This window comes from Sipha flava, unplaced genomic scaffold (genome assembly GCF_003268045.1).
Source record: "Sipha flava isolate LNK unplaced genomic scaffold, YSA_version1 292_pilon_pilon, whole genome shotgun sequence".
NCBI lineage: Eukaryota > Metazoa > Arthropoda > Insecta > Hemiptera > Aphididae > Sipha > Sipha flava.
In genome coordinates this window covers 275,339-295,114 of record NW_020272962.1, presented here as the reverse complement: position 1 = coordinate 295,114, position 19,776 = coordinate 275,339, and the positions used below count along the sequence as shown (strand labels likewise).

General features: G+C 28.2%; 3 protein-coding genes across 7 annotated transcripts in view; 2 read left to right on the top strand and 1 right to left on the bottom strand.

Moving 5' to 3' along the window:
* The first annotated feature begins 12,623 nt into the window (after positions 1–12,623).
* On the top strand, positions 12,624–14,656 carry LOC112685785 (uncharacterized protein F58A4.6). The gene is made up of 3 exons (XM_025557769.1): positions 12,624–13,144; positions 13,239–13,353; positions 14,358–14,656. The coding sequence occupies exons 1-3, from the start codon at positions 12,801–12,803 to the stop codon at positions 14,628–14,630; spliced, it is 732 nt and encodes a 243-aa protein (XP_025413554.1). The 5' UTR covers positions 12,624–12,800; the 3' UTR covers positions 14,631–14,656.
* A 299-nt stretch (positions 14,657–14,955) lies between these two features.
* Positions 14,956–19,776, bottom strand: part of LOC112685787 (NFX1-type zinc finger-containing protein 1-like) — a 30,835-nt gene continuing 26,014 nt past the window's right edge. For all 3 annotated transcript variants that reach the window (XM_025557775.1, XM_025557776.1, XM_025557777.1), the window contains exon 15: positions 14,956–16,050. In XM_025557775.1, the coding sequence (XP_025413560.1) occupies positions 15,015–16,050 (1,036 nt within the window). In that variant the 3' untranslated portion in view covers positions 14,956–15,014. The remainder of the gene's footprint in view (positions 16,051–19,776) is intronic.
* LOC112685789 lies at positions 16,674–19,174 on the top strand. 3 transcript variants are annotated; one of them, XM_025557779.1, is made up of 3 exons: positions 16,674–16,924; positions 17,001–17,252; positions 18,526–19,174. In XM_025557779.1, exon 3 carries the CDS (start codon positions 18,536–18,538, stop codon positions 18,869–18,871), a length of 336 nt encoding a protein of 111 aa, XP_025413564.1. In that variant the 5' UTR covers positions 16,674–16,924; positions 17,001–17,252; positions 18,526–18,535; the 3' UTR covers positions 18,872–19,174. The 3 variants fall into 3 exon arrangements, with proteins under 3 accessions (XP_025413564.1, XP_025413565.1, XP_025413563.1); XM_025557780.1 differs by having other exon boundaries at positions 16,674–17,101; positions 17,175–17,252; XM_025557778.1 differs by having other exon boundaries at positions 16,674–17,252.

Genomic DNA, 19,776 nt, shown 5'->3' with positions numbered 1-19,776 from the left:
TAGATTATGGAATTAGTTTTTTATAAAAATTGATTTCATTCACATTTGATGGTCAAATAATGAATTTCGAATTATTTTTTCAGTTACATTTTATATTTTATTGATGTACGAAACAGGATATTTAATTTGTACCACAGTTAATTTAAAATATTTGATAAACAATTATTGGTAACCAACTCAAAAAAGATTCGGGACGCCACAATACTAAATTGAGATTCGCTCAGAATCGTTTTTCGAATGTTAACATACGTTACTGTCTCTTTACATTCTTCAATTTTGGATAATTATAGACCATGTGTTAGAAAGTTAGAAAACCTACAATTTATTTTAGGGAATAACATTCAATTAAACGTGTGAGTAGGCAATGATTAAAAACGAATTGAATTAAACAAAATCGTTAATCTAATTTAAACAATTAGTATTACAAAATAGTTTTTTCGGTTATTATAATCTTAAATTCTTACCTGATTTTACAACTATTTGTCACACCCACTACAAATTTCCAATATTTTGAAACACACTATGCTGTCTTACGTATGTATAATAGAATTTTGAGTTTCTATTATATTACGTTTGGTCCCATTAAATTTGAATATAAATAAAATTTTTTTATATATATAAATTTGTTTATACATCTATAGTAGCGTATTATGAAATGATGTCTAAGAAGGGTTATATTTTTTTCTAAAATTTAAGTAAGTTTTTAATATTATAATAAAATATGGATTATTGTAAAACTGATAACATTTAAATCTCCATTTTACCATTATTTCTCTATTAAAAAAGTTACAACATATTATAATATAAATATTTATTAACAGTAAACACATAATATAAAATATAATGTACAAAATAATGTTATCTTTCTATGAACCTACGGAGCAAGTAATTTATGACTTACTGAAGTATCTTAAATAAAAACAATATATTAATATTAACTATAATACAACATATCATTTTTACATTTTACGTAACATTTTTTGGTCCTAGGAAAGCCAAGATCCCCCCTTTCTCTCGTAAATACGCCACATCATGTGGGTGTGTACATAGATACGCTTACGCCTGATCACCTATTAAATTAACTCAATCCTATAATACAGTTTAAAAAACCAATTAATATTTCTATAATTAAACTGCTAAGTGCTATCATATTTTATATTATTCATATGCCTATAAAATTAAATAAATATGTATTTATCTAGACCTGCAATAATGCATCGAGAAAAACAAAAAATGCCTTTGTGGTGGAAACACATAGATTTAGAATTTTTAATAATTCGTCACAACACGCATTTAACAATGAACAACAACAAAATAACACCGTGGTATGTATCTTAAAATTAGTTTTAGTATATGTAACCCTACAGAACCATACATCATACATCATAGCATAATATAATTATCTATATAATTATATTGGTTTGTTGGATATTATATTAATATTACGAGTATACTTTACAAATTAAAATAATCAGTTGGAGTCGTATATGAGACGTACAAGTTATAAGCAATTTCACAATAGTTTACACCCCCAATATTTTTATATACGGAGATATTGTACTGTTTGAAAGCTAAACATTTTAAAATTAAATTATGTATGATAACATATAATTAAAATTAAAAAAAACTTAAATTAAACTTTAAAAATAAAATCCAACCCGATAACACTGAACTAGTTGGACAATACTTACGAAATAACTAATTTTAAATTGTTAAATTTTATCAATCAACGACCTTCTCTGCTAATTTATACTATTACCGACTACATGAAAATATAGTCTGTGCTTATATGTACACTATATATTAAAGACATAACAACTGTACAATATTGTAACTATACGGACTATTATGGTGTCAATATATCCAATTATATATCCTTTAGTCATTTAATGCCTCAGAGTTCACAGTTCACACGGTTATATTCTAACTAATTGGCTTTATGAGTTTACAATATTAAAACTGTAAACTATACCAGAATTACAAATATAACAACGTTGTCGACTTCTAAATCATAATTTGAGTATAAACATTGTATAAAAAATGTATTATTTCGAAATAAAATATAAAATGTAATATCATCATTATTAGGCTTAGGGACTTCTAGCATACTTGCATACTTTTTTTAATTATTGTTAAATATAGCAGAGTGCGAAATAAATTCGTTTCTCGATGCCATGATATCAGATCTAAAATTTGAATGTACATATTTTTGCATATTTGATAGATATTGCAGGAGAGTGCATATTTTGACATTTTTTTTAAATTTAAAATTAAAAACTATAGATACATATAACATATTATAATATATACATATTTCAAACGATCGAAAAAAAAATGTACTTAATACTTAAGGCGCGTTCTCGTGAGTCAAGTTTAGTTGACCGATTATAGTTGATCAACAAAAATTGAATATAAGTTGAATCAGTTTTTGTTCACACATTTCAACAGAACATGTTTCAATTTTGTTTTCAACTCAGTTGAAAAGCCGCGGTCGACACGTAGTTAACACCAACTGTCATGCTTATGATAAAGTTCTAAGAATTTTAGCATCACGCTTTCAGATCACTTGAGGCTCATTTTTAAAATTAAAAATATTTAATACGTTAAAAATTAAAAAAAAACACAACTGACAAAATAAATATTTGAATACTGTTCAACTAAAATTTTTAGCAAAATAGGTCAGATCTGTATCTGAATATAATGCTAAATCTTTGAGAAAAATAAATTTAAACTTATTCACAATATTATTCATACCCATAAAACGTGTATGAAGTTATGAAATTATAATAACTATATTTATGTAAAATACATTGATTTTGAAATTATTTTTGAGATCAGTTAATCGTTGATTAGTACAAAGTTCGTCAAACTTTTTTTGATAGTCTGTTAATTTTTTTCGAAAATTATGTATTCATCCCCTATTTTTTCTGCAATCATAGTTGCTTCTTATTTTATTTCTGATTTTTAAAATTTTCTAAATTACATAAATAATTATTATATAGTTCACTCGCTTTTTCTATATATATATATATATTAATGTTTTGTAAACTTTTTGAAACAATATAAATTATTTTTAATACTCGTATTTTATTCTGTATTATTACATTTAGAATTAATTAAAAAGTTCCCATGTACTTTTTCAATGCATTAATTTCTTTAAAATTCTTATTTAACAAGAATCTATATGTTTATTTAGTTTCCATTAACGACTATACATAGCATACGCATGCATATGATCTCTGTCAATCACAAGCTCCGTAATTCCAATTATAATTAATATTTTGGTTTACTATAAATTCTATCAAATTTCACAGGGTTACATAATCAAGGTCTTCGGAAGTTTTTTTTTAACTATTTTCAATAAAATAATAAGAAGTAAAAAAGCAGTTAAGGGAACAATCAATGGTAAAGATATACACATAACGATCTATATCATGTAATGTCACTCTATATCAGTGATGCCCAACCTTTTTCCTTTGGCGGGCCACTTTGGTAAACAATTATCTTCAAACGAGCCACAAAGTATATAAGTACAAAAATAATCTTATATATTGGTCTTGTTTTCTTATCTTTTAATGTCCATTAAAAATATTATGAATTGTGGTATACATCGTAGGTACACATTAGTTTGATCAGTACGTTATTTTAAGTACCTTCATTTAAATATTTAAAATTTAAAATTACAAGGACCTGGAAAACTTATATTTGACATGTATAATACTATTAAAGCATTTGATGCAATATTAAAATTATTTATTAATCAAATTGAGCGCAGTGACTTTAGCCATTTTGAAAACTGCCAAATGTTAAAAAATGAAACAAAACCGTTATGTTCAACAAATTGATTTGTAGAAATGTTAAAGAAGTCGGAAACCGATTTTTCATCTCGATTTTTTGATGTTAAATTACACGAAAAATCGTGGCATTTATTTGAAAATCCATTTAAAATTGATGAAAATGATATCGACACTTTTCTTCAACTTGAAGTTATTGAGTTGTAAACAAATTCATTTTACTGTGATGAATTTCAAAAAATGAAACAAAACGATATTTTAAAATTTTATTCAAAACTTCCACATGAAGATTTCCCTACTTTAAGAGACTTTATAATGTATTTGGATAGACGTATACATACGAACAAATATTTTCACCAATGAAACAAACAAAATCGGTTCATTGATCGCGACTTACGGATAAACACCTTCATTCAATTTTGAGGATTGGAACCACTAAATTTCAACCATTATTAATATAGGTTTATTATTAGTATAGTGTTTATTAGTAAAATGAGTACAAGCTCAAATTTCACATTAAAAATAAGAGTATAATATTTTTGTATAGTTTTTAGTTTTATTATTATCATTATAATTGTATTTTTTGGAATAATTATTTAAACAAATTCATAAATTTATTATTATTTATTTTTTTTATTTTAGAAAATTCGTAACGGGCCACATAGAATACCTTCGCAGGCCATATGTGGTCCGCGGGCCGCGGGTTGGGCACCACTGCTCTATATAACTTTGTAAACTGTAGATATATAGTAATAAAACGCTTTATTGTTAATATTGTAATTATATGCATTTCCACACAATAAGATTATTATTAAACATTTACTAAAAATATTTCAAAAATATACGAACATATTTCGTATAATATATTATTATAAACATAAATTAACACTAAGAAGAAAGGCGAAGGAGAAAAAGATTAATAAACATAGATTAACACTAATTTAATTTGAAAAAAGTAATTATTCAAATTTTTTTTTTCGCGGGAATCAAATTTAATTTAACCAAAGCACCCAAATTATCGTGGGCTCCCTTCCACAATATATGGTCTCTCAATTACGCCACTGTTACGATGTCCACCCGTTAGGCCAAAATCGGAATTCGGGACATATGTAAACTACACCTAAATTATCTTTTTTTTTGTAAACTGCGCCAAAATTGTGTAAAACTACACTAAAAATTCAGTGTACACTGTACACTAAAAAAGTGTACTATAAACTGCTCCCAATTTTATATTCATGTTAAAAAGGTATAACAAAACTATAACTCGTTTATAAAATATACAAAACTTTTAACTCACTAAAGTCTCCATGAATATATACTCTTTCAATTATACCTAACACAGAAATGTTAATTTTGTCTAAAACCCTAATATTTGTAAAAATAACTATTGCAGTAATACGATAACTGATGATAATCACTATATCTGGCAAAGGTTGGCTAGTACCCATCGTATTTATCATAATCAGTGAAGTTACCATAGCCAATTTATACATAATTCATACATAAAAATATAAATTATATTATATAACATTATTTATCTTAATATTGTACTTTTTAAAATGCTATTTTTTTTTTTTTTTTTTTTTTTTTAGTATAATCTTCTAAAGATTTTGCATTTTTTTAAGCTATAAATATATATTTCAACATTTCAAGCTTTTGTAGTTATTTCGTCAAAGATAAAATAACTATGGTCAAATCTGGAATATCATCTTAAAAATGTAATAAAAAATTTCTCTTACATATTTTCCTACTAATAAATTAAACAATTGAACATGGTTCACAAGGCTCCCACAAAGAGGGGGACTGATGGACCTAAAGTACAGGAGCCCGGCTATTTTAAGGGCCCGTGGGCCCTTTGAAATTTATTTGTAATTTTTGAAATTTTAATAGAAATACTTATTTTACATTAAATAACATTATAAAATAACATTTTATATATATATTTAATTATTTTGATAGTTCAAAATGCGGATTAACCAATGATTACCTAGAAATTATTTTGGTTGCAGTTTGCGTCTTCCTTATCGCTTATAAGCAATATTAAACTATTATTACCTTGAATTACCTAATGAAAAATAGGAATTGAAAACAAAATCACTTGTACAAAAATACAAATCTGATTTATCTGAAAATATGTGTCAAGAAATGTTACATCTGAAAACTATATATTCTTCCACATTTCAAAAAAGCAATGCCACCCACTCATACTATTAAATTCCATTTACGCGAAAAATGTACAAACAATTTTTCTAAACGTATTTATTAGTGTCGGAATATTTTATGCTATTCCAGGGACTGTAACAGTTGCAGAAAGATCTTTCAGTAACTTGGGAAATTCACTGAAGACGTGGCAAAGATCCACAACTAATCAAGAACAATTAAACTCACTTGCTCTTTTATCTATGGAGAATGAATTGGCTTCGACAATCAATTTTGACGATATCATTACCGAGTTCGTTGAGCTCAAAGCCCACAAAATAAAATGTCAACTTAAAAAAAATATTTTAAATTAAATAAAAATATAATTGTTTTTTTCTTTTTTAATTTAAATAATATTGTAATAAAAAAATAAAATAGACATTATTAATGTTAAAATGCTTATAAATCTTGAATTCGAATTGGTATAATGAAAAAACAAATATTATTCTTAAAATTGTTATATATATATATATATATGTATATAGTAAATTGTATTTTTGGAAGTTTTATAAAAGGCCCGGACGAACATTTAGTATAGGGGCCCGTTATTGTATGTGGGAGTCCTGATGGTTAATAACAAAACTCAACAAAAATCACAAAAACCCACTACATTTTTCTAGTTAAAAATGTTATAATTAAAAGTTTAAATTTAGATACAAGACATTTCATAACATTTTTTTATCGTAGTAAAACAAAAACCAATTTACCGGAAAGCCATAAAATAGTTTTATGAATTTAAGAAAATTATATATTGACGGAATTGGATATTTTAATAAGTATCAGTTATACTGGTATAATACTAGTCATTATGCTGTTATTTTACAAAGTATATTATTCGTAGCGAATCAAAACTAAAACTGAGTGTCTATGATAGCATTTTTATGATACACAATAGTTTCTTAATATTTAAATACTTTTTTGATTATTACATGAACTTTTTATTTATTCAATATCGATTAACGTTTGATAATACGGACATTCGAATTAATTAAATTTTTATATTTATTCATATTTTGATTTCAGTGTTTTTAGATTTTGTTTCAGGAAAGATAATTGGTACTTGTTCAGAGCAACAGTCATAATGTTTAATACATAACAAAAAGACATCCCAAAGATGAAGAATGTGCTAATAGTCTCTGACCACACTAGTACAGGAAAAGCAGAAAACAATGGGCAAATATTTCCTCGTATTTCCAGCTTTGCCCATTTCAAAGACATCGGACACAATCAGGACTTAATCATTAAAAAAACGAAGTAATGTTAGAACCTCAACGGTGAACTTGGTAAAAATAACGGTATGGTTACATACAATAATAATGTATTTTTGTATAAACCAATAAATATTTAAAATATCAAAATTATATACTCATTTTGTTTTCATATCAAAATAAAAAAAAAGTTTCATTTAATATGATGGTTTAAGTTTAGGGATTTTAAATCTGTTAACCCTACCTATTACTATTATCCTGTTCAAGGACGCCCGCAAGGATGGGCAGGAGAGGGACAACTCCCCTCTAGATTTCCAACTATTTAAAATAATTATATCCATTATATCCAAATTAAATATCCCAAAAATCATAATTGGTACCAAAGTGTATTAATATTTATAGCTGTTTACATTCATCAATGAGTGAGAATCATTTATTCGGATTATGTATGTTAAGTTTACACAGAAAAAAATTGAAGAACTTCATTTAGCTGAAAAGTTGTTGATGGATATGGGAAAAATAAAATAAAATTGCAATTTGTGTTCAATTAGTTAATAAAAGTATTTAATTAGTATAAAAGTGTTTGATTATTAATAAAAATTAATGCTGTCCCCCCTTGAATTTTCATCAGTAGACACCCTTGATCCAGCTCAAGGACCGAAAAGATAAAAGACGAACTTCCACCACCATTATTTAAATAATAAATTTATATATTTATACAATAAATACTATGTTTTACTATACTTAATGAGTAATGAGTATTTAAATGTAAATTAACATGAACACATTTGGGGTGTTAATTTCAAAAATGGGGATGCTGAGCACACCCGAGCACCCCTAAATTACGCCTTTGTCTGTAACAGGGTTGTGACGTGTCACACATGTGTGTCAGTTCGATTGTGATTTGCCTGTTCCGTTATCAGTTCATGGTAGTATATTTTATCGAACGCGTCTTCGCTTTCAAGATGGATAACATACCCTTTCCGCTTACTACCAAATAAATCACATAAAAAGATCAAATATGAGACTGAATTGTACGTGCCTTATTTTCGTATCTGTCTTTCAATCGTTCAATTGCTACATCATAATTAGCTTCTGTCAATGCTATAGATTTAACAATATCTTGTGCATCTCCTCTAACACATGCCCGAAGATGGTATAACTTCTATGTTATAGTAAAGTCATCATTTTTATGTATCATAGAACAAAAAGTACTAAAAAACGATTCCCACTCTTGAATGTTTCCGCTGAATTCTGGAATTGTAACTGGAGCGTATTTAATACGGCTAGTGACCCTGGACACACTTGCAGACTGATTATGAAGACTTGACTCCAACGATTTCTTAGGATTTATAATGGATTACATCTTGGGTCTAATAGGAAAATAATCAACCTCAAATTTATCACGCTCATCTGCTTCTATGTCGAAATCATCTTCAAGAAGTTCAATTTGTGACTGAATGTCGTCGAACTTTCTGTTTAACTGTGGCAGTTCTTCCTGCCGAAATTCTAGAAGTGCAACATCATCAGTCTCAGTATTAAATTTTGTTACATAATTGCTCATACGCGTAAGAGAGTCCTTGACAACACCACGTTTTCTTTTAAGATCAGATAAAACTTTTTGACCTTGTTCATCTAACACCATTTTGAAAAATTGTTTTGCTTTAATTGAAAATTTAAGATTTGACCGATTTTGAAATATGACAACAAAAAATGCGATAAAACGAACAATAGAAAAATTAATAAAATAAATATAGAACGATGACAAAAAAGTACAAATGATCAAATGATTGAATCAAACTTATCAACTGAATGACCGACAACAAGAACGCAAAGACAAAAAAAATATGTGCAATCACACAACAAGGAACAATACACAACTACATTGCTAAAATAAATTTAAAAATCACTAGTTGAAATAAAAATCACGTCGAGGTTATCAAATGTTGGGGCCGATAGCGTAAAATAATATTACGCGCACACCGGTCACCTGTTGTAAATGCGTGCACTAAATGTAATTTCACCACCGACCGACTATAGTGTGTATGTGTGTATAATTGTATGTAGCTTCGTCAGAATGGTTGGGTTCGTCGCACAAATCTGACGAGCTACGTGGTGAGGTGGTGTGTGTGTGTGTGTATTTTGTGTTGTGTGTGTGTTGCTATAAATTAATGAAAACAAGAGGTAACTAAATAATTGTACAAGGTTACTGGTAACTCTGTTGCTGTTTAACTTATTTTTATAAATAATTATAATAAAAAAGACAAATAAATAATTAAATAATTCACAGCAACAGATATAAATAAATAAAAATAAATATAAATAAATAAAACAAAAACTCACTAATTGATGGAGCGCGGACTGGCCAGCTGTAACTACGTACCTTACTACTATAATAATATATAAAATAACAAAAATCGGTGATTTGCGCCAAAAAAACAATTAAAGCAAAATAATAAAAACTGGTGATTTTCGCTCAATAAAATAACAATAATAATAATTTCGTCTATGGCGGCACAACACAATTGTATTAACAAAAATAATAAAATGTCATAATAAAAAATATAATACTAATTCGACCTATGACGGCAATACTAAAACAAAGAAAAATGTGCCTATGGCGGCTGCACAAAAATTTAATTCAAAAACGGTCGATGTGAACCCAACGACAGTTCGTACGACACAAGCGACAACAAAAATAATGGCACCGGGCCTTTTACAATTATATAACTCACACACATATAGACGGCAAACAATAACCGATAATAATTAAAATTATAAACAATGATGTGTGTGCGTGTACGTATGGGTCGAGTATCGTTGGTGAACCGAAATAGACCGATGACCATAAGATTAATAATTATGAGAATAATATGTGTTAGTGGCGCAAACATATGTAATATTTGTTTTCCGTAAGTAAAATTAGGTCCTTCTAGGCTATAATGAAACAAGTCCCAGACACCCCCAAGATCCCCCTTCGGGACGGCCTTGTGCATCATAATGTAAAGTGATTGATAAATCGTTTGTTATTTTATAGTTTTTTTTTTATGGATAAAAAAATATTTTTTTTTTAGCAATTTTAACTAAAAATTAGAATTTCAGATTACAACTACTACCATCAATTTTCCAAAAGAACATCGATGTAAATTATTGGGCAAACAAGGACTTAATCTAAAAATTATTGAACAACGTACTGGAGTACGTGTTCAAATACCGCGTATACAAAATTCGTCCGACATCATTTATATTACTGGAACAAGAGATTACACGACAAAAGTAGTTCAAATATTTTCAAAAATATGTTTAATGAATCGGAATTTAAGTTTAACACATTTTAGTAAATTAATTTCCGAAAAGAATGGCTCGAATGAATAGGTTGGAGAAAAATTGACAAAACAAATAATACCTATTTTTAAAGTGATTAAGTGTGATCGTACTAGTTTATTTATTTTATTAATTAAATTAAAATTAAATTTTTAAATAAATATTTGAAAATTTCATGATTTCTAAATTAAAATGTAGATAATTTTTATTATACTTTTATTGTAAAAAATAAATTAATGAGGATTTTAATATTGAATTTTGATATAACTCGATACAAATTCATTGAACTTTTAATTTTAATATTATAGGCTTAAAAATTTTTAAAAGATTTCTGATGTTTTTTTTTTTTTTTAGAAAAAAATGTAGAAGTCTTATGTAATAACGAAATCAGGTATTTTAACAAAATTCTATCAAATAGTTTCTTTCGTAATTTTTTAAAAATTAAAATTTTCGTTAGGAATTGGAGGAAATTATATTTAAGTTGAAAAATAAAATTGAAAAATAAATAACAATTGATCAACGTTACCATGGAGCGATAACTGGAGTTAAGGGTGAAAAAGTTCGACAGCTTCAAAAAATATTAAATGTTCAAATAATATTCTCCAGTCTAAGTAATTAATAATATTAATATGTTTGTTTTTTGTATTTTGTCTGTTAATAAATAATACTTGATTGGATATTATAGGCGAGGCTAGAAATAATTTAGTCAAATTATGAGGTTTGAACGATGATGTAAATAAAGCGTTTAAATCATTAGCCGAATTGGCTGAAATATTGGATGAAACTATGTTTTGGAAATTCCTATTTTTAAACAATTTCACAAACTTATTACTGGAAAGAGAGCAGTATTTATTAAAAAGGTAATTATTATTAATTAACTTTTGTGATTGGACCTTTAGAAATATTGTTATTTATATAATTTAATATATCTATATTAAAGAAGAGACTGATACGAGAATTTTTTTACCACGTGAAGAAAAAAATAGTGATGTTATTTAAATCATGGGAAATAAAAGAAGTTTTAATCGCTTATGATATGATAAAAGAAATACGCAATGAAATAGTTGGTTTTTTATAAAGATTATTTATTTTTCAATTTTATTATTAATTTATTAATCATGTATTTTTAATTCGCTGTTCGTTGTTGTAACGTAATCATTACATTACGTCTCTCTACCTCGCCACTAGAGTTAAATTACCACTATCCACAACCCACGGACCCGATCTAATGACCTGGTTTCGCTAAATACAAAAAATGGCAGTTATATAAAAAGTAGCAATCGCCATTTTCATTCTAGGATAGTAGACTGTGATTGTTACTTTGAAATCATATGTAAAAAATCAAAGTTACCTACTGCTATATCATACCATACTGTGATTGCTACACTTTAAAAAGTATGTTTAAAATATTATTACGTTTATCAAATCACATGTTAAAATCAGTAATCGCTAGGGATATGTAGTTCTGAGGTAGTTAACTCTAAGAGTAGATTCTTTAAAATGAACTATGGAAGTTGAATCAGTGACTCAGTTCGACAAACTTATCAAATTCAATACCCTCACAAACTGAACTGATACACGACTCTCGACTCTCGGACAAGCACAAATTTCATAATTGAACGTGTTATAACGTGACATACACTTCCATAACACTCTGCTATATTTTATATATTTTATGTCATACTATAAAAATAAGCAAATGCTATAAGTCTCGAGTCCTGCTAATTAGTAATCATAATAATACTTACCAATATTACTTTTAGACGACACACGACAAATAATAATAAATAATCGAAGCATTATAGCACGGCAATAAAAAAGAAATAATAAATATGTAAAACAATTTATTCAAGGCAGTTCATGAGGAATTATAAAAATATAAAATAAAACCATACAGCATATATTCATATTTCGCGCGTGTTTACGACTGTTATCATTACTGATAATTCCCCTTGAAGAGTGAGAACGAAAAACGAAATCGGTTTTTCTCGTTCTCCGTTCCGGCGACGTCTCCTTGTTGTACAATCCATTGTTTTATCATCTATACTGATTTTAACCGTTCTGCGACTGCACCGCCGAGATAACAGTTATCAATTTGTAACGGCTCATATCACACGACGCAGTTATCACGGGGACTTCGAAAAAAAAAAATGTCGTTTCCCAAATAAATAATAACATTCGATGTCGAATATTACTGTCCGGCCTTGCAATCACCGTTGCAGCGTGAACGCAATGACCGTTGTCCAACGTCCGCGACCCACCGTTTCTGTTACTAATGCGAGCGTGCTGCTTCCGGGTGTTCGTCGACGGTGAACTGTGGGACTGCCTGTTGGTTGTGAAACACAACCGGAACTATGCGCTGTACACGTCCGTCGACCGGTTGCCGTCCGAACTGCATCCGCTCCGGTTGGACAATGTCCGCGGCTCCACACCGACGGTGGTGGACGCCAATTGTCTGGAGCGCGTCATCAAAGCGTTGGAGTACAGCGACGTGTTCAAACGGTCGGCGTTACGTAGAATGAACGCAGTCGTCACGCACGTGGTGGACAGCGACATGGTGATCAACGTCAATGACATCAGTCTGGTACCGTCCAACAGATATAGATTGCCCTACACATGGTACACCGGTAGAACACATTTAATAGCTCGAACACGAGAACGTTGTTTACCCGCCTGTCAATCTGTAATAATTGTTTGGAATTGATGTTTGCAGGTGCGAACTGTACGAGAAAACTGATCTACAATACAGAGAAATGGAAAATATAATGGCTTGGTTGTCGACTCTTGGTGGAGCTTTCTCATCGTTGGGTGATCAAACAGAACGCTATGTAAATTACTAAACACTATTTTCATCATAATTTCATAACCCAATGTTCTACCCCATTAATTTTGTTTATCGTTGTATACTTATCCCTGGGACCTATGACGCTTTCAAACTAATTACATTTTAACCCGTCATTGCTTGCATGTAAGAATTTCTTTCACATATTTTTTAAGATGAGAATCACTGACTTGCTCGTAGTTATATTTCCCTCAAATTCATTGTACCCATCAAGGAACTAATAAAAAAATAGAATTATCAAAAAACAACAACTTCATTATTCCGATAGGGAATAATATTGCCTTCCAAAAATAAATAGTTGTATCCTATTAGCGAATCTCTCTACGCACGAGTAAAAGCGTTGAAGTTATAGCACACATTAATCTAAATATTTTATTTTATTTTTTTATTGTTTTACTGTTTAAATTTATTTAAAACATGTGTCATTTCATTTCTATGTGGTTAGATGAAGATATGTCAATAAATGGCTCATGCGGTAAATTTTTTGATTGATGTAAATTAAATTATAGTGTTGAGGAATATTGCAATGCAACTCATCAATGGATTGACGAAACGTTGAAAGACAATTATTATAAGACTATGTAATTTGCATCAATATTCCCAATAAGCCAAACAAATATAATATATAATATGTATAATTGTTTATAACAATAATAGTTTACTGCTTAACAAACTGCATTTTATACATGACATAATATGTCACATAGATCATTATAATCATTTTTATTATATTAATTAAATACATAATTTTTCTATTCTGTGTTTATTAAGCATATAATATTATACATTTATTTTTTCCTGAATCATTATTTTTATGATAAAATATACCTGGTGAATGATTGCTTTACACGTGAGCAGTGGTGTTCAGATTATGTATGCGAGTAATGACAGGTTAAATATAATAATAATTCTATTCATTAAATATTTTAGTTTAAGAGAGTTAAGATATTTTGGAACCAGGAATTTTTAAATTTTTTTTAATTACTGTAGGCAATTGTTGCTGGGAACATTTCAATACAACAATTGAGAATTGCAATGAAAATCGGCGATCCATTGATTGCTGCCAGATGTAAGCTATACGCTGCTATCAGTCTCATGCAACGTGGTATGTTCAAACAAGCTAAATTCATTGTTCAAAATCAATACATGTACTTCAAGTCTCAATTAAATGTGGATGAGCGACTTATCAAAATGTGTTATGGTATATGGGCCAAATTACGTTATGAAAGGAATAAGAAAAAATTCAGTTTAAAACTTATGTGAAAAAATTTATAATTTACTTGATTGTGTATATTATTTTCTCTTAAAAATAAAAACAATGAAATCATATATATATATCTGAAAACTGATTTCTTTATTTCTCTCTGATTACTGTTAATACAATTTTTTTTTTTTTTTACTCAAAATTATTTAAGTAAACCTATAGAATATATAAAATAATTTTTAATATAAAATAAATTCAGATATGATTTTTTTTTCTAAAATATTATATACTAGTTAATAATGCTCCAAAGAATATTAAACACAATTTTATAATAGTAACAATTAAATGTAAGAATAATTCAAATAAAATACTAAAACTAAAAAAGAAAATGTTTAAAATTTTAAGATTATTTGATTTCATATATGTACAGTCATTTTATAAAACTATGATTGAAACACCATTTCTGATGCAACTGATACACCGGCAACATGGCGGTGATCTATTCCACCAATTTTCAATTTACATTCTGGACAAACTGATTCTTCCATTGGCCCTCCACATTCTGTTATACAATATATATGGCCATTAGGACATTTATGCCAATGACCTTGAGCACTCACACCTCCTACAAAATTGACTGCCATAGCTTTATGAATCATCCTTCTCTCTTTGTTTATAATAATAGAAATACCATCCATTTTCTGCTGAATTAGTTCAATATTATTTTGTATTTCCAAGTCTTTTTCTTGATTATAAGCTGTACATGACATTAACAAAGCTTCCATATTGTCTACTAAATGTCTTGCTTGTATTGCATTAGCATCTTGAATTGTAAAAATCATCCTATATATTTCAGTTGATTTTATTTCAAAAAGAGTAATAATTCTTTCACCCCGTAACAATTCTTTGTTGATATCCGATTTTTGTTGATTTGACAAATTACGAGCATATGCAAATGCAACAGAGAGTAACCAAACAAAGTGATCAATAATAGTTTGTTTCATTTGCTTATCCTTGATGGTTTTAATTCTTTTTTTGTACTTAGATGTGCAATTAAATACATAAATGACAAATTCTAATGATTCAATATCCCTGGCATGTAGATTAAGTTTCTTATGTTTATTAGTAAATGATTTTATTAAAGGACTACAAAATATGTTCCATAAATTTTTAATATGATTACATTTAATTACATCACCAATAAATATAGAGTCAAAATTTTTATTCAAGAATTTTAATGACTCTAAGACTGTCTTCTTGTGGCTTTTTATAACACTTATTTGTCCATATAGTTTTTCTTTTATTTTCGTAATGTCATTTAGAATAATTTTCACCTGGTTCATAAAACGTTGGGTTTTCAAAATTGGTGTTTTACACAATGGACATTGTTTTAGAGTTATTTCATTATTATTTTGATTCATCCATTGTTCCAAACCTTCAGATTCAATTGAATGTTTACAATCTTCCAAGTAAATAAATCTACAACAATATCAAATAGATAAGACTAAACAATGTATACAATTATAATAGTTAATACTTTATTCGATGATAATTCACACATAGCGATATATGTAAGTAATATAATTCTCAGGTATGTAAAATAAATAATATTAAATTAAATTACTATTATAATCGCATTTATATACATTCTAAAAATTGTGAAGAGACGTATTTTAATTTTTAAACAAAAACCATTTCTAAATTATAATTATTTAAATTAATTATTTTTTAATTTTTAGTTTAAGACTTTTAGATTCTAAGTTAATGGAGGAATGTATTGGTTTTAACAATATGTCTTTTTTTTTTGTATCTATGTAATCGGTTTTGACCAGAAAGATTGCTCTAATCATCAGAAATTTGATCTAGTTTATCTTCGGACAGTCATTTTACAAATTTCCATTAAATGTTCTTAGTAAATACAAAAAACTGAAAATTTTACAAAAAAACGATCAAAATTGAATTCTATTTTTATTTCATCGTACCTCAAAACAAAATAAAAAAATCGTTGACTTTGATATAACAATAAAAAAAGTTTAAAAATTCCCTACATTTTTGTAGTAAAACATTCATACAATTTTAAATTTTTATATAGGTATGTCGCGTCCTGCGTAGTCACATAATAAAATACATCACAATGAGGTTCCCATGAACATCAAAAACCACAACTGTGGATAAGTTAGATTATTGTTTTGCCGGCTTGAAGGCGGTTCGAGCTGTGCAGTGGCACAGGGCCCCGCGCATTGAAAGGCCCCGCGGATCGCGGTCTGTTGCATAAATAAATTACCGGATATTTATTTAATACGGATTAAAAACGGATGGGATTGGCCATACATTTTTATCCATCCTCGGATAGGTAGGTAACTCTAATAGCTATAGGGCGGATTGACTAATTTATTAATTATTCGTACTCGTATGACACGTAACGGCAGCGTGATAACTGATAGCACAATGTTGAGAAGCAATGGCTACAACGGCGACAACCACAGCGAGACAGCGGGTTATTCCAATAATGTTATTGGAACCGGGCTCGGTATTGATAACGATATTACAGTATATTCATCGAAAATTCATAATAATAATAATAGGTATATTTTATTTTAAAGTACCAACTACCTACTATGTTTATCATTTTGTTGATGACGCCCATCGAATTTAGACGTCAAACGAAGGAGACTTTCACGGTAAATAATTATAATTAATAATATATTTGATTTATTATATTTAAATTAAAAATAAGTTAAGTAAGGTTGGGGCTATATACGGCAATATTCGGATGACGGATTCGCTCAATATTTTTGCCGAGATTTTATAATCTAAAAAAAAAATTTAGAGTGAATCGACCAATTATGAAACTTAATGGTATGAACATGATCTGTGTTCGTATGTTGGTTTTTTACGATTATTCAAAGTGAATTATGACTGTTATGAGCATTTTAATTAACGCAATATTAGGTATAAGCATAACTTGCTAAAAAATTTAAGTATTGTAAAAAACCAATATACGAACACAGATAATGTTCTTACCATCAATAAGTTTTATAATAGGTCGATTTACTTTAATTTTTAAACTAACGGAGCTAAACGTCATCTGCTGAGCTTAAATTTGCTATGTTACGCTCTCGTAAGATGTAGACGACAAATACCTTTAGAACTTATTGATTTAAATTTTCAATCCTTAGCTATAAAAACTGAAAATTTTATGAATTTGTAAATTTTGAAAATTATGAGAAATGTCAAAATATGAATTTTAAATGTTTATAAAAGAAAAGTCGTGCCTATGTATTTAATTCGCTCGGTGAATTTCGAGGTAAATATCGCCATGTATAACCCCAGCCTAAAGTTGTTAGTTGGTATCTTTGTAATATTCTATAATAATTTATTCAGGTATTGAAAAAATAAATACAAATAGGCAAGGCTATTATATAGGTATCGAATATTTTAAATATTATAGGCTGTCGAGGTGTTCTGCACTATATCTGGATTTTAAAATAACGTGTTTAAATACAAGTAGAGACCTATTATTGATTAAATATACTATAATATTATAGTTACTGTATATTTAAACAATGCTAATAGTTAATGGAATACTTACAAAATGTCAAAATATAGGAAACGACTTATGAGAAATAAAGAATAATATTTTAAATTATTTCTTATTCACAGCATATAGTAGATATTAAACATTAGTGCTATGCGGGCAATTATTATGTACTACATTTATAAAAGAAAAACATATATTATCCAAACCCAATACACTGTCAGTTTTAATTAAATAATAATAATAATTTAATTATTTTGTTGGATTTCATAATTTATATTTTATAAGTACCTACTTACAGCAAAATAATTTTTTTTAAATATAAAGAAATACATTAATAGTTAAAACGTTTAGATTGAGACACAACCTGGTAATTAATTGGTAATTTAACATAATTATTTTTTATTTCGACATAGATTATATAAAATGGCTAGCAGAGATTGCGATCGATTTAGAAAATATTTAAGTGGCAGTGAAAAAGCAAAAAGGAAACTTAAAAAAGATGAGTATTTAGAGAATCAACGAAATGCAATGAAAAAATTTTTAAAAATAGAAAACACTGGAATACTAATTAGTGAAAGTTCTGAGAATAAAAGTTGTTGCCAAGAAGTATTAGAAAGAAATTTAAGAAATTTTGAAAATGTTGAGGATGGAAGAATGACAGAAATTCAAAATGAGTCCATTGATGTAGAGCACGAAAAGCCAACCTTCAACGACACGATTGAAAGTATAGTTTTAGAAAAAAAATACTGTGATCAATGACGATAGTGAAAGTGAGAACTCAAATACACTTAATATAGAGGATCCAGGAACTTGGCCAGAAAAGATAACAGATAAGCTTCGCACACATTTAGTTAAAAGAGGACCTGTACAAATTCGCAATTTTGATTTTCCTAAGGACGAAGAGAAAGGGAACAGAAGATTTTCTGATAAATATTATAACAGAAAATTAGCAAATGGTGTTGAAAAAGAAGATGGTTAGTTTACTCAAAAACATCGAATAAAACATTCTGCTTTGCATGTAAGTTATATAAAACTAGCATTGATTCGTCATCCTTAAGTACCAAAGGTTTCAACGATTGGACTCATTTAAGTGAACGGTTATCAGCACACGAAAGGTCATCTAATCATCGGTTGGCTATGAATACTTGGCTCGAAACAGAAAAAAATTACAAACTCAATAATACTATAGATGATAAATACGAATCATTTGTCGAGAATGAAACTGTTCGTTAGAAGAATATTTTTCAACGTATCTTAGAAACGATATTATACTTAGCTGAGGGTAACATGACTTTTAGAGGTATAAATGATAAATTATATGAGCCACATAACGGTAATTTTTTAAGGCTTATAGAATTAATTGCTAAGTTTGATCCCATACTTAAGGACCATATTTCAAGGACTGCTCCCGCAGTCGAAGGGACTAAAAGAAAACATACGTACTTATCACATACCATCCAAGATGAATTAATAACAAAAATGGCTGAAAAAGTTAAATTTAAAATTATAAGTAAAATAAAAAAAGCAAAATACTATTCAATCTTACTCGATTGTACTCCTGACGTTAGCCACCAAGAGCAGTTATCGGTAGTTATACGTTTTGTTAACACAGAAGCTGCGATTATCGAAATAGAAGAACGATTTATTTGTTTTGAAATTGTTGA

What these genes read in the sequence shown, in the direction of transcription:
- LOC112685785 (XM_025557769.1), top strand. Translation starts at nt 12,801, where the DNA reads ATGCGAGCGTGCTGCTTCCGGGTGTTCGTCGACGGTGAACTGTGGGAC. An exon ending in TATAGATTGCCCTACACATG is followed by an intron (nt 13,145 to 13,238) that starts GTACACCGGTAG and finishes TGATGTTTGCAG; the next exon opens with GTGCGAACTGTACGAGAAAA. An exon ending in GTGATCAAACAGAACGCTAT is followed by an intron (nt 13,354 to 14,357) that starts GTAAATTACTAA and finishes TAATTACTGTAG; the next exon opens with GCAATTGTTGCTGGGAACAT.
- LOC112685789 (XM_025557779.1), top strand. Translation starts at nt 18,536, where the DNA reads ATGGCTAGCAGAGATTGCGATCGATTTAGAAAATATTTAAGTGGCAGT.